This window comes from Podarcis vaucheri, assembly GCF_965113315.1.
Source record: "Podarcis vaucheri genome assembly, chromosome: 1".
Lineage (NCBI taxonomy): Eukaryota > Metazoa > Chordata > Lepidosauria > Squamata > Lacertidae > Podarcis > Podarcis vaucheri.
This window is the reverse complement of record NC_138759.1, coordinates 33,255,858-33,279,520: the sequence shown is the minus strand read 5'-3', so window position 1 is coordinate 33,279,520 and position 23,663 is coordinate 33,255,858. Positions and strand designations below refer to the sequence as shown.

Below are 23,663 nucleotides of genomic sequence, written 5' to 3'. Positions count from 1 at the left end.
ACACTGTTAACAGCTACTTTCCTATGGTTGCCAAGTTTCCTTAGCAAGGTCTCTAAAGCCCAGGTCTCATCTGGGCTTGTGCTGTTCCTCATTAATATACACGTGCAAATTATCTATCCCCCCCCCCACACACACAGAGCGCTACACTTTCTATAGTTTTTGTTAAGTCAAAACCTTATGAAATTATATTTGTGGGTGTTCTTAAAGCTAATTTAGATGGGCATCATCATAGTTCATGTATTGTCAATATATATTCAGGTCAAATGCAACCCATATAATTAGGTTTATATAAGCATGCTTTCTCAGTATTTTGCTCTGGTTTAAGTAAATCAATTTTAAAATCAATTTCTGTTTGTACAAATAAGACCTTTAATGTGGTAGCCTCAGACTTGGTTGTTTTAAGCATCGTGCCTGTTCTGAATAACTTTCGCTGCTGTGTTCACTAAAAGTGCATCTGCTGGCAGAATAGGTCTTATTTATATGTTGGTTCTGCAAGATCAAATACTTCAGATTGGTTCCACTTAAAGTTCCCAAGATAACTGCCAGTTAGCACTGATGGTTACACATTCATCGTTTTCTGTGTAGCATGTAGATATCTGGGCACTGGTTGACTTCTATTAGACCAAACTGTTTTGAATTCAGCAACCACCTTTCCTAAAATAAGGAAAGTTGCACAAGGTATGGCACATCTGGCAACACCAATGCAGACAGTTCTGAAAAGTTATTTAAAGTTCTATGATTTTTGACCTATGGAAGCATGGATAAACAAGTGTCTGATCATGATATAATTATAAAAGGAGGTGGTGATAGGAGTTTAACTCCATAGAGGATATTTCTTGAGCCAGTAACCTTTCTATAGAAAGCTGCATTCACTGCTGGAATTCAGTTGCTGTGCTCTGCTTTTCCCGGGGGATTTAATACATACCTTAGTAGTATTCCCTCACCCCACGCCCAGCAAGATCAAACCTGAAACCCTGAAGAGCTGTTGCCAGTGAATTATAGACAGTACTAAGCAGGATGGACCCAGTGGTCTTGGTATGTGGCAGTTTCCTATGTTCCACATGACACACAATATGATTGGTGTATTTTTAAAACTAGGGTTTCCCAAATTTGGGTCTCCAACTTGGACTACAACTCCCATCATCCCTAGCTAGCAGGACCAGTGGTCAGAGATGATGAGAACTGTAGTCCAAAAGCAGCTAGAGACCCAAGTTTGGGAAGTCCTGTTCTAGAGGAGTCCTGTGCAACATTTTTAAAACACTTGTACTAGCTTCACATTCTTAATCTGCAAGTGTGCAAACGTTTTAAAATACTTCTTTAAAAAGATCATCTTTAGGATGCAGTGAGTTTCTTAACTCAACGTAAGGAGCAATTGCCAGCTAATTTGTTTATTAGATATTTGGGCTTAAGCGTCTAATAAGTGTAATAATGCCTGGTTAGTGATGAGTAACCTAATGAATCTTATGCAAGCAGGTTCCTTAACCCTAATCCATTGACCATGCTGAGGGTCACTGTTGCGGTGCATTTCTCAGGATGAGCTGCATGCTGCCTGCTGCTTCCCTGTTAGAATTCAGCCTGCCATACCCTTAGCACCCTGTCTCCTGAATGGAATTCAAAAAGACACTTAGATTTCCATAAATAAATTAGGAATTCAGTGGCTTCTTCCGGCTAATCAGGACAGGCTGATAAACCTTGCTAGCTGTTTAATAAATGAATTGTGACTGATTACCTATTAATATGGACGCCTCAGGAATTCACCCAGGGGGAAGCAGAGCAGTGAAATAGAGAGGGGCATGGCCCCCTGGGAAATCAGGGCTTCATGTTTGCAGCTTAAATATCTCTGTGAAGTATCAATAAGGAGGTAATTGAATTTTGAACACAAACATGAGCGCCGGATGGATGAAGAGAAGGGGAGGGGGCTCTGATCGTCTCTTCTAGGCCCCTTCATTCTTCCCTCCCCTTTCCCTTGGAGACCACTCTAGTGAAGATAGATGCTAAATCCATTAAATAAAGATTAGACTCTGTCGTGGTAGAAAATGGTAGCTTAGCTAGATCCCTGGGCAAATTGGGACCTTTAGCAATACAGAAAATTAAAATATACATTTTTAACAAGTGTGCTATCGACACGCTAATAATGGTTGCCTGTCTTGGGGGTTCGCTCACCTTTAGATTTGCTTTTGTTAGTCTATAGTGCTCTCCTTGTTTCTGTACTAGATTTTTTTGTTGTTGTTCCTTAAAGTGGTAAAACTGTAGCTTCTTCAGACTATGATCTGCTGTCTCCTAGAATGAGATCTAAAATGTAATATTAGACAAGAGATGTCTTACATTCCCTGAAATAGAAAGACTACCAAGAAGATGCAGTTAAGGCAACAACATGCAGACACAAGGATAGATGAAACACCCAAGAGAAATACTGTACTTTTATGTCTACACAAGCTCCATAAGGACCTTGAATCCAAGTTTTTTTTTTTCTTCTAAGTTTGCCTTAGATTGAATCTGACTATTAAGAGGGTGGCACTGATACCAGTTGTTCCTGGTTTCTAGATTGCTCTGTAGGTCAAAAATAATGAACTTACTAGTGAAGAGGTTTGCACAACAGTTAAATCAGAACTCTGTGCCTCAAGAAGCAGACAAAACTTTCCCTCTGTTAAAAAGCTCTCTACTCTTCATTATACTTGCCGTTGACTTTTTGCCAGAACTGTAGGAAGTCACCATATTCTAGCACCTTTTAGATAGGATAGTATTAAGTTAAAGGAAGCTTCTTTAATTTTAGGATCTCTTCGCCGAAGGATTACAGCAAAGTGGTCTGAGTTTAACACTCCATACATTGCATGTCTTGGTTTGTTTGAAGTTATAAAATAACTTTACACTTGTGCTAGGTAGATGGAAAGCACCCTGAATGCATGAATGTAAACAGCAATCCAACATATATATGAAGGCTGTAGGTGTCCCCTGGGAAAAGAGAGGGGAATGGTAGTGAACCAACTACTTCTATAGAGATCCCCTCTTTTCCATAGTGAGGATGGGATTTGACCTAAAGCCCTTTTACATTACTGGGATTTTTATCTCCATACAAGTCAGCATGCCAAGAAAGTCGTTTGGCACTTGAGCCTACAACAGATTCTAGAACTGGCGTCATTTTTCACAATGCAACTTATTGTACTTTTCCTTTATTCCATTGTAGCTCTTTAAAATTTTCATTTTTTGATTGCATCGTGAAGAGCTGAAGTGAATTGTTTTGAGCAAGCGCTGCTGTGGTTTCCTACAGAATAAAGCTCAGACTCAGTAAAGATTCAAGGCAAACTTGCTTTTTCCAGAGTTGGAAAAGCAGAAGCTCACGTGTGCCACTTTGGGGAGCAACATGCTGGATTCTAAGCACCAAGGGATAGAGAGAGTATTACTTAACCAAAGCAGCGTAATAGGAGACTTTCATTTACTAAGATATATAGAAGAGGTTGTATAGCACAGTAGTTGCTACGAAACTGACCCCTATACCAGGAAATTGCCATTCCAAATTTGGCCTTGCCCAAAATGCATTAGACAGCCTTTTGCAAGTTACTGCCTCTCACCCTTAGCAAATAACGGGATAATAATATTGACATAGCTGTTAGGGCTGTTGGATATTATGTGAAGCGCCCTGTGGACACTCAAGTACAATATAAATTCATACTGGTATTGAGATGTGCAGAGTTTTCTGGAACACATGCTAATGGCTTCACTGAGACAATAAAAAGATTCTGCCAAGGATGCTAAGGATTTAAGTATTTCATCTGTGCTTGGATTTCAGTGCTCACACAAATCCTCCCCTCAAGCATTTAAGTAGAATTAATTTACATAAAGTTGTTTCCTACATATGATCATGATGGTAAAGAGGGTTAAAGAGTCTTCTCCAGTGCTATCCAATTGCTGTCCTTCTGTTTCAAGAATGTAAATGTTGACTAAGTGTGATTCATTTTTTAATTTTGGGGGAAGACAGATGCTCTCTGATGGATTGGTTGAAGAGTTTCTTCTGTTTAGAATTTCTGCCATTTTATATGCTATTTATCAGAATTTTGTACTCTTTTCTAAGCAGTACAGTGGTACCTCTGGTTACGAACTTAATTCGTTCTGGAGGTCCGTTATTAAGCTGAAACTGTCCTTATCCTGAGGCGCGCTTTTGCTAATGGGGCCTCCCGCTATATGCGCGTCTCTGGCGCGTGATTTCGATTCGCACCCTGAGGCAAAGTTCGCAGCCAGGAGCAGCTGCTTCCGGGTTAGCGGAGCTTGTAACCTGATATGTTCATAACCAGAGGTACCACTGTACTATGGTCTCCACAGCTTTAGTTTTACTTGAAAGTTTGCCTTGTGATATCCTTTCCCAGCAAATCTGTGCTTCAATGCAGACTGTTCAGAAACAATTCTCTCTTTCTGTCGCATTCCTGCAGCCCTGCATTGCATTGCAGGAGGTGGACTAGATAGCCCTTGGAAGCCCTTCCAACTCTACAGTTCTATGATTCTGAGACTTCAGAAGAGCCTTTCAATAGTTGGAGATGTTTGCTTCTTATTTCAATGAAATGCCTGCTTAATCAACCTGAATTACTCCCATTAATCAGTAGGTTGAGCCCACTGAATAGCTAGTGCTCTGAGGGAGAAGGCTATTCTGCCCAAACTGTTTATGAGAGCTATAATCTAGCTGTTAGAGTAGCTGTGTTAGTAGCATTTAATTCAGCGAACGTGTGCTGTTTTTTTTTTTTTAATAATTACATAGGGATTTGGCTTTTACAGTTATTGCAGTTCTCAGGGATGGTTGATTAACAGAAGTAATCATCTAATCTTTGGCATTTATGCCGGTATATGTTGTGTAGCAAAGTGAGATGGTTTCTCAAAGTGTAGCGAAATGTATGCTTTATCAGATGTTGCTTCAAAATTATGTTTGCACCTTTCTGCTTAAAGCCAACCATATCTCTTCAGATTTTGTAGTCCAAGTCCACCTCTCGTCTTTATTGGTTGCAAATCATGTATGAAAACAGATATTGAAGCTATTTGGTAAGAATGGTAGAAAATAGCGCACACAAACTCTCTCTCTAAAATCTCATCTCAAGGATTTTGACACTGGTATACTTCCTAGTGATAGAGCATAACTTTTCCTAAGAAAAAGTAGAAGATAGCCATGTTGGGCTAAAAGAAAACTTGCCCATCTAATTCACCATCCCTTCACTGTGGTAATTGCTCATTTGGGCATAACATATTTGCAGAATCAACTACTTGTACTCTACATGTGTTTGGATGATAAGGAAACTCGGTTATGAGTTAAGGACTCATAACATTTTGAAATAACTTGGTGTTAGTCTTGATCTTTAATGCCCCAAACAGTTCAGGCTGTCATGGAGATGTTCAGGTCCCACCAACTCCCCACTCCCACTCCAGTCCCACCAACTTCTCATCTGAGACAGGATCTTGCTGGCTCTGGTTTTATGTGTTTGTTTCTGTTCTGCTGTTTGAAATGCAATGGTTAGATGTGCTTTTGTTTTAATCGTTAGCCGCTTTTATGAACCCTTTGAGATTGAAGCGCAGAATATAAATATATGTCAATAAATGTTCCCCTAAAGAAGGTATTCTGGAGCACTTAAGTAAGAATGTGAAAATTTTTTCCTGCAACTGTTTACATGGCCAAAGCAAATGCCTTTCCTACTGTGCATGGATTGAAAGCAGATTTGTGCTCTCTCAACTGAACTGTAGCTATGGCTGGTCATCCTTTTTGCTTTTCATTTTCTTGGATTGGGCTGTGCTTTCTTCAGCTCTGCCACTGGAGATCTAAGCAATGTCAGTAGCACATAGCAACATTCACCACCTGTGGCCCCTTCTGGGCAGAGGCTGCATGTGGTTATTCATACTCTGATAACCTCCCAGATTAGGTTACTGCAACATCTTCTACTTGGAGCTCCATCTTTAATTTTTATTATTTGTCTTTTATCCAAGCTGTATCTTCTTCTCTAGACAGTTCTAATACTCACTTTTTTCTCTGTCCTTCTACTTCTAAAGCCTTTGGCTTCAGGTGAACATGGGTGAAGCACACTGAAAAGCCAATGCTCTTTAAGAGTGCTTAACTCCGTTGAATTATGCCCTTTCATTCTTTCACCTTGATTTACTGCAGTATGCTATTCCCCAATCTTCCCATTTTCCAGTCTTGTTTTGCATTCTGCTGCTCTGCTCACCTGGTTTACTCTGCATTCTGTTTTGGCAAAGTCTCATTGTCTTCTGGCTTCTCTCCACAGGCCCCAGAACATTCCATGTGAAGTTTTGATTACAAGTATTCATGCTCCTGCTCCTGTTTCCCCCCTCTTTGCACTCCGACTCAGTTTCTTGGCCTCAGTTTTATGTTCCTACTTTGTATGTTAAAGATTTCCACTTCTGCTACTCTCCATCTTTTCTCACTTGTACCCCTCTTCTGTGGAATACACGCTATCTGAACACAATGCATTCCCAAGAAATTGTTTGTTAGGTGAGCGTTCACATAACAAGTCCACAATTACAATTGATTCCTATGGGGAAATTTCTAATGCATTCCTGACCAAATAAGTTTGACCCCAAAATGATGGAAAACCCCCAGGAAAACACTCAGCAAGATTACAGTACAGTACAGAAATAAAATTCCAAACACTGTAACCATTAAAATACGAACCTGTACTGTGCTTTCCCACCTTCCCATATGGTTGTTATTCTGTGCATACATGTCTACATTTTGCCTGAGTTTTTCCATCTTATTTATTATTATTAAATTTGCATGCTACCCTTCATCTGAAGATCCCAGGATGGTTAATTTGCTGCCCTTTGTTATGTTGCTTTACCTTCCCTCTTTTCAAATTCTAAATAGATGAAAATGATATTGGCCTTTTTTTGGTACACTGTGGGTGCTATAGAAATATAATTAAATATTCAAGTATTGTGAATGTAAAAAGGAATGCATACACAAAATGTTCCCTTCTGTGAAAATTGGTTGTACAAGCACATTATGTAATTCTACCCTGGTTGCGTTTCTAAGAGTTCTGGAATGGTAACTTAGAACTGTAACAAAAAAGTATATATGAATACTGAATGTATAGACAACACTGCATGAGTTCCAGAGTTTTGCACCAAACGCCAGGCTATTAGTAATTTAAAACCAGAGGGAGCATTTGCTTAGCTAGGCTAGATTAGTAAACAATTTAATTGATTCCAGATTGCCAAAGATTCTAGATTCTTTTCTGAATGTGTCCATATCTGAAACTAATTCTAATGCCATGTGTGTTATCCAAAGAAATTTGGGTGTGAACCTAATTTGAAAAGAGGTACAGCCATAAGATCCATGATGAAAAGTGCTAGCATTAAAACAAACTGGATGGTTGTCACATGGAGTACAGTGTGTAGGCTAATAAAGCTTTGGGCGAAAATATTGCATGCCTATGGTAGATTTAGTATGAAGTAAGGAAATGCATTCTGTTCTGTTGAGCAGATTAAAACAGAAGAAGTATCTGTTGAAACCTTTTAAAAAACATGTTTGAAAAAACAAAAACTAGTCTTGGGTCATGGAATATGAATAAACAAGGAAACATGCTATATTCACTTCTGCTTGTGGGCCTAAGCATCAGTTAGATTTGAGAAAAATATTTAGTAGGCTGCATTTTTGTTATGAGAAGTTGTTGCTGGGGCAAGGAGGGAATGCCCTGTTGTGCAAACAAGAAGTCCTTGCACAGGACTTCCACTGGTGGAGTGCATTAAATGAATCCCATCCCAGATTTAATTGAACTTTGACTTGGTTGAACATACGGCTTTCAACCAGCTCTTTTTAGAACCTTCTATCTGCCTTACGATAGAACTTCTTTGCAGGGAATCCACAGCTTTCACCACACTCACAGAGAGAAGCCCTTTGCAACTCTCCTCTATTCTTAATGGTTGGGAGAATGGGTATACAATCCTGGCATCCATTGAAATGTGGGCATGCTTGCTGAGGTATGTTCAGTGTAGGCTAAGCCCATACAAATTGCTTGTCCTGCTCAGCACCTATCAATCTTGTACGTATTGTGAATTTTTGAGGGGATATTTACTGAGACCTTTTGCTGGCACTGTAGGAGGTACTGGTGCACGTTGGTGACCCCTAAATACATATATGTATGTGCTTTATGCATCCATTTTTGCTGATAATTTTTGCAGTGCAGTTAGCCACTATAACACTCCCGTTATAGAGTGTGTGTGTGTGTGTGTGTGTGTGTGTGTGTGTGTGTGTAAATTTGTTTATAGAGATTGGCTTTAGTGTGTATCTTTTGATGGGATTTTGTCTACATGATTTTACTTTGCAATATAGGATGTAAATTCAGCTCAGGCTTTGAGCACTATTATTAAACCTTTTCAAGAAGGTCCCTCGTGGCAGCTTCATAGAGCAGGTGGCCTGTACTGCATATGGGGAGTCAGGAGCCTGTGTCTTATCAGAACATATAATCTAAAAATCGCTCAGCCTGTTTTCCTCTCCTGGGGAGAGAATGACCACACTGGACTCTTATGCTAAAAACTAATTATTAACCTACAGTAAACGTCATTCAGCACAAATCCCAGCTGAAAGTGCCTGGGTGACGGATGTTTCTGGGTAGCAGGCCAAGCTGTCATTTGGCTTTTTAATAGATAGTCTGTTCATTGTCCCGCAGAATTTGAAGCTTATCTTTTTGGATTTAACAGAATAAGCTGAGCCTTCTTTTTTATTTTTCTAATAGCTGTTTAGAGGAGTGTGAATTTTTTATTTTTTTAAAATGTAGGTCTCAACGGAGCTAGTGGGACACTGGCTGCTTTACTCAGTTATAGCGTGTGTGGTCCAGTGATACCAGACATAGAATTAGGGTTCATGAGAATTTCCATTTTCACTTTTACATAGAAGCTAATTTCTCACGATTCCTAAGGTCTATTTTACAACCTGTAGGCAACGTCTATGAAAGGCTGTATTGATGAGGATGCAATTTGTGTCCTACCTGATTACCTCTTTTTCCCTCATGATCTCCAGTAATTTTGACCAATATCTTTCCTCTTGCTGCCACATTTTCTGTGCAAATAAAATAAAAGTTTGCCTCTTGCCTTGCTGAGGGTAATGCTGGTAGAGCGTATCCTTGTGATGGCATCTGGGTATCAAGTAAACTTGCCTTCCTGCACTTCCTGCAACCTCCTTCCTTTTTGTATCCCTCTCTGCCCAGGTCTGGCAGCTGCCACCACACTAGGCACACTGAGAAGGAAAAAAGGAAAGTGACGACTGTGCATATCACTTCCCCCCGTGTGGATTGGCTTCCGGGTCTGTTTACAAACTGCACAAACAACTTTCCTCCCCTTGGCAAGGTCTGTCATTTATGTGGCTTGTAAACACTCCTCCAGGAGGCCAAATCACATTTGCTGAAGTAATTAGATAACTGGGACTGTGTGTATGCAACTGCAGAGGCAGCGACAAACACCCAAGGAATTATGTGTGTAAAGAGGGTCTTAGAATGTGCTACAGATGGAACTCAGCATTGCACTCAGTAATGTTTCTCCACCCAAGCAAACACAATGTGCTCTGATGACTGCCAGTCTCTGGGGTTTATCTGTCTGAGTGAGTGAATGCACCCGGAGCAGTCAGTTGGGAAACTTTGTGGAGCTTCGGGACGCTACACACTCATTTCTCTCTTTCTCCCTTCCTTTCCTGGCAGGGATGTGAGAGTGATCATGCCAGCAGCAGGAAAAGAGCCTGACTGGGTACCCAGTGACAGCTCTTTACCCCTCCAAACTGGTAGTGCATTTGAGCTTCAGTGTCTGATCCACAACCACACTTACCAACCATTCTGATTGTTCATCTGTTGCTGTATTCAATACAAAGAATTTCACAATCGGAATGCCAGTGTTGAAATTCATGGATGATGATTTTTAGAAACAACAACACATAGAATCATAGAGTTGGAAGGAGCCCTTGGCGGTCATCTATTCTGCCTGGTCATTGCAACATCTGCAATACAGAATGTGCAGCTATGACATACCTGTCAGCTGCTGCTTAAATACCTCCAGTGAAGGAGAGTCCACCCTTTGAAGCAGCCTGTGCCACTGCTGAACACCTCTTACCATTAGGGAGTTTCTCCTAATGTTCAGTTGAAATCCGCTTCCTTGCAATTACTACCCATTAGTTCCAGTGGAAGTAACGCAGAAGTCTGTTCCACCTTCTGCATGACACCCCTTCAGATATGAGAGCTGCAACCATGCAGTCCCCTCTGCTTAATCTTCCCTTCTCCAAACTAAACATATCCATCTCCTTCAACCATTAATCATAGGCTTTGACTTCCAGACCACTCACCATCCTGCTTACCTTCACATGCCACGTGTAAGAAAATGGCTCCCTGTATCACAAAGTCTTCTTCCACGCATTGGGATTTGACAGGGAGCAGAGGCAGCACGCTCATCCCCACTGCCCCCCTATCAGGTGTTTATGCCAGATTTGTAACACTTGCGGAAGGTTAAAGTTGTCCCCTACTATCCCAGCATACTTCAACCAGCAGTGGGAGCTCTCTTACCTTTTTCTCTTTCTCTAACCAGTCATGGTGAGAGGTGGAGACTATGATTATCTACTTTGTCCTCTTTAACAGTTTGATAAGGGGTCGATAACTGTGGTTAGCATTTGGAGGGATTCCTGCAGGGTTAAGGATGCCACCAAGGAAAATGTCTATGATTGAACTCAAATAATCCTGCAGAGTCAAGAAAACTGGACCCAAGCAGGGGTTTTTGTATTAGTAAATGTGTTGAGTGTAGGATTAGTAATTAGGTTTATGATTAACATTATATGGAAAGAATGGATATTGGTAATATGAGACACCATGTGATATATTTATGTGATAGAATTCTCATGACTTTATAGTGATGACTGCTCAGTCTTTTGCTATACCTGGAGGCTCTCTTTTGGTAGCTTTAAGTAATATTTTATAGTTTATTAGCCTCATAATTTAACTACTTGTCTTTGATATTGGCTGGTTTGCATGTGATGCTTGTATGTGTGCTCACACACACAGTTGGCCTTATGCCAGAATAAATATTTTAAGCTGCTTGGTTCCTACTTTTTCTCTTTTTCCTGAAACCACAGGGCAGACATAACCAGCAGTGGGAGAACTGAACTGTATAAACTACAATTAGAATTGCAGAGCACAGGTGGTTGAAGCTTCTATACAATTGCCAAGCTATTTTGTTTTCTCAAATGAGAGGGTATTTAAGGAAAAAGCGGGCTGAAAATGTTGCTTTCTCATTCAAATTCTTCCAGGGAATGTATTCTATTGATGCCATTTGAAGCCACAGCAATAAACCATTTAAAGCTATCCTACAGTGTTGCTGAGAAATGAATATATAACCTGATTCAGTTAGCAGTTCATTTATTGATTTAGATTAGTGTATTGGGAATAACTGTGCCCTTCAAAAGAAGCTTTCCTTTGATCACAGCTGGATTTGGCACTTGGAGCCTCAGAACAAGGCCACCAGTAACAAGCAAGTTTAAAATAAAAAGGTGGTTTTAGCTTCACAGTTAAGTACTGTTTCTGCAGTGGGTGTCTAAGACTTCATTAGGGAGACAGGCATCCCATCTCTATGCTATTCAAATACAAAGAACTATTGCAATGAAAGACTGGAGTAGCCACCTCATAGCATGTAATGTATCTGAAGGTTTGGTGATCACTCCATTTTGCGATTTAATAGATAAGAAACCCCCTCCCCTCGCACCCTGTATATCTACATGCTCTACTATGTCAGATCTGCATTCTTGGGATGTAAGGTTCCATTAAAAAATAAATAATAATCACAGCCCCCGCTCTCCCCCTTCGCCACACTCATTTTCTATAATATGGTAATGATATCACCGTAGCAGTAATTACGGGTCATCTTCATTTCTTTCATCTCTGCTGGTTCTGATGGCTTCATTCCTTTGACGGAGAAGATTTGGCTCTGGGTACTGTGATTATTTTGTTAAGCATTATTCGAATAGACAGGAGTGAGAGAAATTAATCAATCCAAATGCAATTAGCATCATGTTTAACCCAGTGATGGACGTCTCAAGGTGAAACAGCCAAGGGAGTTTCAGTCATTATTATTCAATCCAGTGGCTCTTATCTAAATTATAATCAAGAGCGGTTTTATTGGCTTCAAGGCGAGGAGATGTAACTCTTTCCCTACACTTAGTGTCATGGAGATCATGGGTCAAGGAGGTCAAGCTGGCTGCTGTCAGTTTCTTGGAAGTGGGAGGTGCTCCCAATACATTCATCTTCATATTTAGGTTGGTTGAAACAAAATAGCACTTAGTGAATTTGATACTGGTAGTTTTATGTTCTTGGCTTTTACCTTGATTGTGTTTATTAGGTTCAGCGTATTCCTAAGCAGTCTACTGAAGCCCATGGTGGTCCAATCTGCTTTGAGTACTGTAAGTGTTTTTATTCCTTTCTTGTAAAGGGGCCATAAAGAGAAAATCCCTGAAGGAGAACCTATTACAATAGAGAAGTTCCTTTGAAATTCTGAACATCTTTTCAAGTAGTCCTAATCCATCCATGCAGCGGGAGAAGAGAAGGCGAAATCACATTATGCAAGTAGAATGTCCACTTGCGCATGGACAGTTTTGGATACAGCCCATTGTTAAGTGGCAGTATTTCAGGATCAAGATTTGAGATACGTAGAGCAAATATTACCAGCATAATCAGCTTCTCTTCATCACTTAGAAGTCCAGTGCTATAAATAACATGTTCCAGATATGACTCATAATTCAGCTTTTATTTATTTATTTTATTTTATTTTATTTTATTTTATTTTATATTTTATTAGATTTATATAGCCCTCTTCATTGAAAGATCTCAGGGCAGTTCACAAGATAAAAGCACAAATAAATAGTTAGAACAGAAACAACCAGGCCTTTTCTGTTTCAGCCAGAACTCTCTGGAACTCAGTTCCGGCACCCCTCTTAGGAGGGTGCCATTGCCATTGTAAGAGAACAAGGGTGAGTTCCGGAACCTCTTTTTCTAGAAAAATAGCACTGGCAACAACAAAACAATATATTTGATACGTGAACACTGTATTCTGGAACTAGAAAGTAAAATTATAGATCTGCAGTGAAGAAGTGAAGCCAGTATATGTAAACAACATTCCATCCATGAATGGAAGGTTGTATAGAACCGCAAAACAGCACACACAATTATATTTTAATCTCCATGTCTGCATACAGTTTCTTTGGCATAAGTTGCATGTTTCAACTACTATTCATTCTGCCCCTAAACTTACAGGGCAAGGCTCTTATGAACACAGAACTCTTCACTTAAGGTCCCTTAACATGCAATTTCTATGCTAATGGTCTGTGATTTTACATATAAGTCTGCTTGCAAAGCCGTGTTTCTTATAACATGGTGAACATAGCACATCAGTGAAAAGCAGCTGAGAAGTTATAAGTATTTTATAGAGCTGCCCTTAGTTACAGCTGTGAACTGTGTATAAGAGTGCATAAAATGGCATTGGCAGTGTTGATTGTTGCTAATTGCATCAAGGAGGCTACCGTATACCAAGTTAGTCCATTGGTCTGTCTTGCTCGGTGCTGTCTACTCTTAACTGAGAGCAGCTCTGCTGGGGTTTCAGGATACCAGGGATTGAACCCAGAACCTTCCTTCTGCAAAACAGCTATGCTGCCACTGAGCTATGGTCCCTTAAATGAAATGCGAATTGTTCTATCTGAACACTTTGGGTATCTTTATGCAAAACAAGCCATCTCCCCTTTCCCATTAAGGATCCTTCAGAGTGATAGCTGCTTACATAAATGTAAGTCACTAGTTTCATTGGTTTTATCATAGTAAATCCTCCATTATTTCCTGACTATCCAGAGCTTATGACACAGTGCGGCACAGAGATACTATATGCATGAGAATACCCTTTATGAGATGTTGGGGACCATTGAGCCCCAATCTCCAGCAGAGGGTTCTTTTCTAATTAAATTGCCATTGGAGGGAACATCCTAGCTGCAGTTTCCACTTTGGACCGAAGGCCAAACATTATGAGTCTTTGTCATTTGATTAAAAATGTTACTTAACCTTTAAATTGCTACAGATGTAAAGATAGCCCTGAGTTTCTAATGTAATCTCCTCAAAGTTAAAATCGGGAAAATCTTTGTGTAATGAAACCCATATGTCATAGTGAAAGGATGCAAAGCGCTGGCAGAGTGGGCTGCTCTCGCAGGAGATTCTGCACCCAATCTTGTTAACCAGGGCTGCTTTTGGTAATCCCTCATCTCCTCACTTGCAAGAAATCAATCTGTACTACTGAATCGCTTCAACCAACAGCCACAAAATTTACTGCGGGAGGCAGTTTGGGGACAGTTGTAGTGCGAAGGGAGACCAAGGCAACAAGGCTAAATACAGGATTGAGGGATTGAAGTTCCAAAGAGGAGATTATATTAAACTGTGCTCCACCCTCCTTAGCAACTGGGAAATTAAGCTTCCGTTTTTGGATTCGGCCTCTTCTGTCCACTACCTGGTTTGAGATCCATCTATTCTAAGGCAGGAAATTTAATTCCTGGTTCAAGAGCTTCTGTTATTTATAGCAACCCAATGGCTGTTTCCTAGGTAGTCCCAGGAAAGGGCGGATTTGTTGAAATACTCAGCTTTATTGTAACCTAGGCCGATTACATCCTAAATTGTTGTTTTCTGTGGTCTTTAGTGCCCCCACTTCCCCATCTAACTGAGGAGATTAATTTGTAATCGAGCTATTGCAGTCGTATCCATTGTTGGTTTTCTATTGTAGTGATAGAGAGAGTAAATTTTGCCTGGACAGGGCAATTCATGCTTCTCTTTCATGCTGTGGTTTTTTACTGGAATGATAAAAAATTGTATGATGCCCCACCTCCAGTAGGCAAGTCCCTTGGATTAAGTATATTTTTTAAAAATATTCCAATGTAATCTAGTACAATTTTGTTTATCTGTTTTATTTGAAAACGTACCTCTACTACGTAACTGGCTTCCCTTGTTCCCATGGGTAGTCAGTAGCGACAGCTAATACTGTAAGTTTCCCTGACAACAATTGCATTTAGGATGTTGACTGCACTTTCTTCTCTTCCTTGTTTCTCAACCAAAATAAGCATGTCTGGAATTAGATTTTTAATGAGGTGGGGGGAAATGTTGAACTGGACCAACGCTAAACAAAAAGAACCATTTAGCATAAGAGACATTTTTGGGTTTCCTTCCCAAAGTGAGGTAAACTACAGGGAGGGGGGAAACCCAGAGGGAAGAGTGCCCAAAATATTGGGAAAGAGCACTATCCTGTCTGAATTTGCCTATTACCAGCGATATACTGCGAGGGAAGGAGTGCGTGTCTAGGTAGATCAGCTGCTAGACAATCAGCACACCCAAAGAAAGTAGCAAAATGCAGAAACTTCTTTGCACAATTTGGATGGCCCTTTCTTTTTTGATGGCTATAAGGACCTTACCTTAGTTTTGTATTATAGCTTTTAAAATTTAAAGCCTAGTTGACTCCTAAGTGTGTATTGAGAAGAGGAATACAGAATAGCAGAAGGCTGTCTCCTGCTCCTAATGGGATTTCGTAGCAGCATGTGCGAGTTTGTTTCAGAAGTCAGAAATGAACAGATGTTGGTATAAATTACCTCTGTGTCTGATGTCTTGCAAATTAAAAGCGCGGTTGGCATCACTAAACAATTTCACCAGGTGGGGGGGGGAGGGCGAGCCGGGTGGTGATTATTGTAGCAGGTCGGTAAGAATCTTTAAGCTGCGGCAGAGCAGGATAGCAAGGATAAAGGAATGAAGAATAAAATGAGAGGTCTGTGAATTAATCAGAAATGTTAACATCTCCGATGACAAGCGAACAGGAGGGCACGTGCTCAGGAGCAGCCCCCAACTCACAGTAATTTCACTTGGAGCGCAGAACTAGTCAGTGCTCGCAGCCTGATTTATAGGGTGCAGCCCTCTTCAGGGGCGCCTAGTTGTCACACATTCGTATATCTCCTATATGGGACTGGGGCTGTGGAAAACTTCCACTCCATCAGTTGATAATGCTGCAGTTTGACATTACTCGAGCAAGAGCAGGGCATGAGATTTAATTCAAAGCCAACTTTCTTGAACCTCAAACTTCCAGTGATGATGTTTTTAAGTTATTAGGGTTTATTCCCTTTATACAAATTAGAAAAGAAAAGGCCCCCCCTCCCGGAGTGTCTCACTGCACTTTTTAAGTCTCTGAACTTCGCATATATGGTGTAATTGTGGCAAAATTTGAAATAGGAAAGGATAGTCTTCAGGTTACACAGCAAGGTTCGATATAGTTGACTGTTTTTCTGCAACTAAATGTCGGTTGAGGTTTCATGTTTTCTATTTCTGTGTGCATTGTGGTTGTGTGCCTGCTTCAGGGCCCCTCAACACCACCAACATCACTTCGGCACATTTAATAAGTATTTGGATGGTGCAGTAAAGTTGAGTTTCTGGTGTGGGAAAACAATCACATGGCCATTTTTTAATCAATATTCACTCAACCTGCACCTTCCTTAATTACAGTCCTGTGAACTGGACCTGACTTAAGGGTATTATTATATACATGTTCTAGATCAGTAGTGGAGAACCTCTGGCCCACAGAAGTTTCATCTGCCCTACACCTGATGTCAGTTGTAGGTAAAGATGCTTCTAAGTGAAAGGGAATTTACAAGCCCCATTGGTCAGTTGAGCCCCTTTTAAAGCCACCTAAGTTAGCGAGTAGCTTCGTTTAACCGTCAAGTGTTTGAAGGAGTGCTTCCTTCTGTTTGTACAAAATTGTACACAATATCGAAGTGTGGTTACAGCTTAAATTTGTATAATGACACTACAGTATTAACGGTTTTATTTTCAGTCTTATGACATGGAGTTTTCACAGCTGCCATAGATTGAACCAGTGTTTTCACTAAGCTGTCCACCACAACCCCAAGATGCCACATTGAATTGATGCAATAATACAGGAAACTCCCCACTTGTGTGCAATCTACTTGCGTACAACCCCAGCGCCTGGAACCCAGAAGAGGCAGGTGGATCGTGAGAAGACCCTCAGAGCCCGAAGAAGACATCCTTTTTGTGCTCTGGGGAGGGCCTCCTTGCAAGCCATCAGCCACAAGGTGCTCCCCACTTAAACGCATTTCATTTATGTGCGCAGGGGCCCAGAATGTAACCCCCACATAAGGGGGGAGTTGCCTGTTCTGCTCTTGCAGCCAAAATCTTCCCTCCGCTCTCAGGATTGGGTGGTCTGGCCTTCATAGTAAAGGATCCCACAGGGAATTTTGATGCCTAGGAGTCTTTGCAATATATTAGTCTTCTGTCTGCATATAACCTATCCACCACAATGAATGGACATTTTACTTATTACTTAAGAATGGGGAGACAGCATGCAAGGAAAAGTGTTTGTGTATTTTCTCTTTGAAATTTTGGTCTTTGGGACACCTGCAGCTAAAACCTTGGAACTCCAAGTCAGAAATGTTTCTGGAGGAAAGTAGCTGTGTAAAAGCTCTGTGGTGCTTTGCACAGAGATTGATGACACACAGGGAAGCATACATATACTTTGCCTTGCTATATTAAGCACTCAGGGAATGACAATACAGCGTGAGAGGGTAGAGCACAGCTCTGTAAACTCTACTTTAACACACCATCCATAGATGAACTACTTTGAGGGAATATAAGCTCCATTTACGTTATAGCATCCAGGGACTATCACTGCCAAGGGAGAGTGGAAGTGCTGTCTCATTTATGTTTAAGATCATAAGCAGCCAGGGACAAGTAATCTTGAAATGGAGGGAGACAGAGGTCCATAATCTCTGAAGGGTTATAGCATCCAGGAAGAGATGCCCTGAGGAGGAGCAATAGCGCTCTAGATTATACTATTCATAGATGGATATAGCAGGAAAACTGAAAGGGGGAACCTGAAGCTAGCCGCAGAGGAAATAAAGGAAGTGGGTGTAGTAAGAAATGAGACAGCTTGTGAGTATTACAGCTGAGCTTTGACGTTTTCAGTGCTTGGCCTGCAATTCCAGACTGCTAGGAACTCGGAACCGCAGCACAGATTTATTTCTTCACTTTATATCTTTTTTGCTACCTCTTGGCACCAGAAAGCCATTTTAAATGAATTTCACAAGTGGGGTTAAATATTGTAAATTACCCAGCTCTACTTGTTTTATGTTAAGCCTTTTTTTCCTCTTTCTTTCTTGTGATTTCAGCAAGAGAAATGACTCGAGGGAAATTTCTGAACATCCTGGAAAAACCCAAAAAGTAGCTGAATATGGAGTTTGGAAAGAAATACACCTGGCTGCTGGAAGACGACCAGAATTTCCCCAAATGCCTGATGCTTACAGAAATGCTCTCTTGCCTCACCTCTTTTCTGAAGAGACACATCCAGGTTATTTTGGCAAGGACAGACAACAGTTCCCCAGCAGAACAATTTGACCTGCCTGCCTCCTTACCACCCTTACACGTTTTGCTAGAATAATTTTATGCCAGTTGTGTCAGAATGGATACATTCATTCATCCATCTGCAATTGGCAACAGCATATTTTTTAAAATAAAAGCAGAGTTGCTTTTTATTATCTGGTTCTGTGGCACAGGCCTGTACATCACTTGGCATATACAAGTATATGTCTGCATGCACGTGCACGTAGTCCCTCTTTTCCTTTTGGGACAAGAACTCAACATGAATAATGCCACACGGAAGAAGCCACCACAAGTGTGGTCCTGCATGAAAACTAATTTTTATTTATTTTTTACATTTTGGCTAATCTCAAGACTGCAAAACATGTTTGATTTCCTTCCAAGTTAGCTCTATGTATTTGGCCACAAACATCGCAGATAAGATGATGCGGTTTCTCTTTCCAAAGCTCACATAGCCTCAGGTGCTGAGTGGGATTGGGAGCCACATGCCAACATGTAATATGAATTAATGGATGTATGTTTGTTTGAATATATATTTGTCTCTTAGGGTGGGAAACGTGGAAGGGGCCTTTCTAAATAATGAAAGAAAATATCCTCCAATCGTTAATACCCAGAAGATGGTTCTTCAAAATTGGTTTCTCCTACAAAGAAACATATTGGAGAGATGTCATTATTGTATCACTTGAATCACATCTCCCCCACCCACCCACAAGCAATAAATTGCTTGTCCACAAGATGCATGGTTAGGATATTGTATTATGAAGTTGCTAGTTAAACAGTTGAGGATAATCCAGCCAGAAGCAAGCAGTTTTATGTCCCATGCATCTCAGCGGGGAGATTGAACCTCTCTCATTCTGAAATAAGTGGGATTCAAGAGAGCTTAACTTTGGGTGTGGCCTGAATATTCCACTGAAAACTCTATATAGATTTCACTTTTCCCCAGGGCAGAGCAAAGCATTTATGTTGTGGACACCGGATCTACATTGAAATATTTCAGCACAGAGACCTTAGACTGTCCTTTTCAATTTGCAGGTGATATAGGGTAAGCTTGGAGCTGTACGAATAAACTATAATCAACTAACTATATATATATGCAACTTCACATGATCCTGCAAGCAATTCTGCGTTAAGGCACTTTGTACAGTACACAAGTGAGAGGTCTCTGTTGCAGCGCACCTGCCAGTTTCAGCTGTAAATCCTTGGGTATCTGCCTATCCAATAACAAGAGGGACTTTTCAAAGCATAAGAAGTTTAGCAAAATCTTCACTTGTTTAAGTAATGGTCACATAAGGTCACAGTATGCACAATTGGGGCTCAAATATGAGGTTGCGTTGCTGTGGGAGCAAAACTGCATATAATGGTGAACACTGAGATTGGAAGCAAGAGAAACTGTGGTGTTGACCAGAGAAATGTTGATGAAATGTTTTTCATGTTGACCTAAAGTTTATATTTGTTTAGGAATATTGAAATTCTTGCATCTATTTTATATATTTGTGGTTTTTCATATGTATATAGTAAACATCACAAAATGGGTTTTTGTGTACACGTTGAAGTTACGTTGGGACAGAGAGTTCTGAACTCTCCCATTGAAAGCAATGGGATGTGAAAGTGTTTAGCTCCAGTTTCCTCATGCTCTGTATATTTGTTTTTATTGTGAAGGTTCTTGAAACACATTTTTGAGGCTGTGAAACTGAAAAGTTTAGGCAACACCTAGGGTAACTTCACATTACCAGCCTGGTCATGAATCACCATTTTTAAAATTAGTTGTTAAAAAGCATTTCTTTTTTATTCTGGAAACTTTTATCCTTCATAGATAAGGCAGTAATCTGTATATGCCCTAGTGTTGGGATATTTATATATTTATATTTTTCAGTCTTGGATATGACGGGAATGTATTTTTATAAATAGTAGTAATACTTGATCGGGTTGTCCTGAGCAAGTAACCTGTATGGTATAGCTCCATGTTCTTAAAATAAATAAAGATTAAACAATGCATTTTCAAAAGCATGTGAAATAAGGAATTTTGTTTCACCAGTGATTTTTAGCCAAATACCAGTTTGATTCTATGTATGCCCCAGCTGGGAATTACTTATACATTTCATTAATGAATTGCTTCCCATAGAGTTCACCTGAGTTTGAGACTTGAAAATCAGAATTTAGTTACTTATAAAGAGTAAGACTTGCGCTCTCTCAGTCTACATCCCTAAATATCCTCTATAACAACCGTATGAATTTTTGAGTACAGTCTCAAGTTTCTTTAGTATTTTAACATCCAAATAATAAATAGAGCAAAATGGATTCTGGTCTTTCAGGATGCCCAATTCACTTGCTTTCATACATTTAGAGCGAAGTCATTTTGTATTAATTAAGTCTGGCAAATGTTGGAGTGTTTTGAGATAATTACGGAAGGAGTCTTCCTTCGGGTTGACTTGAATCTCCTATGGTCCACAATGGAAAGTGTAGCTTTGTAATAACGGGGAGGTTATCTAATTAGCAATTCAATTTAATCTGGTTTTAAATATTATTCAGTAATCATAGCTGCATGGTGTTAAAGGATAGAGTTAATTGAAAGCCTTAGCTGTGCATTTCCATACCTTAATAAGCTTGGAGAATAGGAGACATTCAAAGAGAAAAATGTTACATTCAAGTGTACCCTGTTGATCCTATTAAATCTTTTAGCAGCCCTTAATATCCTGAAGCACTAGGTTCTGATGTTGCAAGCGCAGAACGTGGCAGACTTGTGTGACAGCTTTCTAGGGGTCTTCTGCCAGTTGCTGGGGAACAACAGTGGAAGAGAGCTATTTCCTTCATGCCCTGGCTGGTGGGTTTCCCATAGGAATATGATGAGTCAGGGTGTGAAGCAGAATGCTATACTAAATAGGCCAGGTGTGGAAAATCTTTGGCCCTTGAGATGTTGCTGAACTACAACTCCCATCAGCCCCAGCAAGCATGGCAGATGGCAGTGGAGCTGCAACACTAGTTTCCTAGCAGGTTTGTCATTGGTACTCACAGAGAGAGGGGGTTGGAGAGGTCAGCAAAGTCAACCCGGTGTTTCCTGCCCTGCTCTCCCCCTTCCCACTCCTAGTAAGCAGCAGTGACACAACTGCCAGGCAGCTAATATCACAGACCTGCCCCACAGTGGGAGGCCACGCCTGCTAGGTCTTAGGACACAGGTAGTACAGATAATTAAGATGTAGATTTATACATCAACTATCTAACACCTTAATTTAGGGTGGAGGTGTTGGGATACTGCCAGGGAGACAAAGTCCATCATGACTCCACATCGCCTCCGGACATCCATCGATCTCCCGTAGATACAGTATCAGCAATTAGCGACACGAGCTCCAGAAATAGCTTGCCACATTCTAGAGCTCATGCACGCTCTATCAGCAGAATTCACACAGCGAAAGATGCACGCAGGAGAGCATTATTTACAAGTTTATTTAGCGTTGGTCAGAACAAAGAAAACATGACTGCCTGCTTCGGTGTCTCAGGCACAGAGAGAAAACGAAAGCATAGACACAACAGAAACATCCTGTGAACAGGAAATACGCAGGCTGTGACACAAACATCCTGCTCCCTTTTAAGGTGGAACGGAAATATCCTAACAGGAGGGAGCTCTTTTTGTTTTCACAAACAACTGACCTACTTTAAAATTATCCAGCAATCTACTAATAGATCTGCATTTAGCTGCTGCCAAGCCCTGTTCTGCATAATTTTAGTGGCACCCTGAAGATAGCAGCAGGGTGAACATCTAAACTCCATTAAAATGGAAGATCATTTAGTAGAGCATGAGACTCTTAATCTCAGGGTCATGGATTTGAGCCCTACAGTGGGCAAGATTCCTGCATTGCAGAGGCTTAGACTAGGTGGCACATGTGGCCCCTTTCAACTCTACAAAGTCTTCTCTTCTCTCCTCTCCTCTTCTACCCACAGTTTAAAGTAAAGTAAAATCTCATCAAACTGTTTCCAGGATGTGACTCCAGACATTTCTATGCATCACCATTTTAGCACTTCAGTGGTTTTGTTCTAAGTGAAGTTCAGAAAATACGTCATCTGAAAATTGGTGATTATCCAGCTTGGGCACTAGAGCCACGTATAGTGGTAGAGAAAGTGAAAAGTCATGTAAAATGTGCAATTAGTTCCCATGTTTCACAGCTGAAAGTATTTTGACCTTGCTGGGGACCCCAAGGCATCGCATTCCATACTTCCTTTCACTTTATCATTGGTAACCCAGCGTCACAACAAAGTGATCAGAGCAGCTAATGCAATAAACAGATTAAAAACAATAACCCATTTTGCATTGTTCTTTGGCCCAGTGCTGTGATCAGAGCAGTTGACTCCAGTCAACTGACTTCCATGTAGAATGAGGCTTTTGTTGTTGTTGATGGGTTTGTGTTGCTGACCCCTGACCTCCATGCTGACTCTTCCAGCACTGCTCCCTGGCGAACAAGACACTGGAGCTTCCTGCTGTCTCTGTTACAGACACTAGCTGAGAGAAAGCAAAACAGAAAAGGTGATTCTGCTATACGTAACCATTCACTGTTGAATAAATTGTTCTTATTTCACCAGTCCCCCCAAAAGCTGTTTGTTGTCAGAGGAAGTGGAAAAGAAAAGGGAATACTTTTTGAGGGCAACCATAGCCACACAACTTTTTCTCCTTTTTTGTAACAGCAAGTTGTACTGTTAATCTTGTCCTTTTATGAGAGCCAGGGTGGGTGGCTCAGGAATAACATATTTTTCAGCTCTGTACTACAGTTTTCTCAATGCATTGCTGCTTTTTTTTTAATTCAAAACACAACAATGTTCTATTTTTTGCAGCACCAAAATATCTCAGGCTATCCAGAATTATTGGCAAAGGCTGCCTCAGACAACATAGAAAGCATTAGATGTAATACTTTGAGATGGTTTATACATTGGATCACCAACACAGTGCCCACAAGCACACAGGTACCTGCAGAGACCTTCCCTGGCACTCAGAGGGTCCCACCTCCCACAAAAAAAGGCTTGAAAAAAGCCTTCTAGTCAGATGTCTCCATGGGCCTAAACAGGTTGCTGGCCCCTACTGTATGCAAGGCAGTCAGCGACCAGATGAAACTTTTGATGTGTTTACATCCAATGCATTTGATCATAGAATCATAGATGATCACGAGGGTCATCAAGTCCAACCTCCTGTAATGCAGGAATTTTTTGCCCAACATGGAGTTTGAACCCATGACCCTGAGACTAAGAGTCTCATGCTCTTCTCAT

At 40.6% G+C, this 23,663-nt stretch overlaps 1 protein-coding gene across 2 annotated transcripts in view; it reads left to right on the top strand.

Moving 5' to 3' along the window:
- Positions 1–20,417, top strand: part of LIN52 (lin-52 DREAM MuvB core complex component) — a 37,447-nt gene extending 17,030 nt beyond the window's left edge. The window contains exons 6-7 of one of the 2 annotated variants that reach the window (XR_014222301.1): positions 16,576–16,636; positions 18,206–20,417. Coding sequence is in view for 1 of the 2 variants with exons in the window: in XM_082234504.1 (XP_082090630.1) it covers positions 18,206–18,261 (56 nt within the window). In the remaining variant the exon portion in view is untranslated. The remainder of the gene's footprint in view (positions 1–16,575; positions 16,637–18,205) is intronic. The other variant, XM_082234504.1, reaches the window with a different exon arrangement.
- The last annotated feature ends 3,246 nt before the right edge of the window (positions 20,418–23,663 follow it).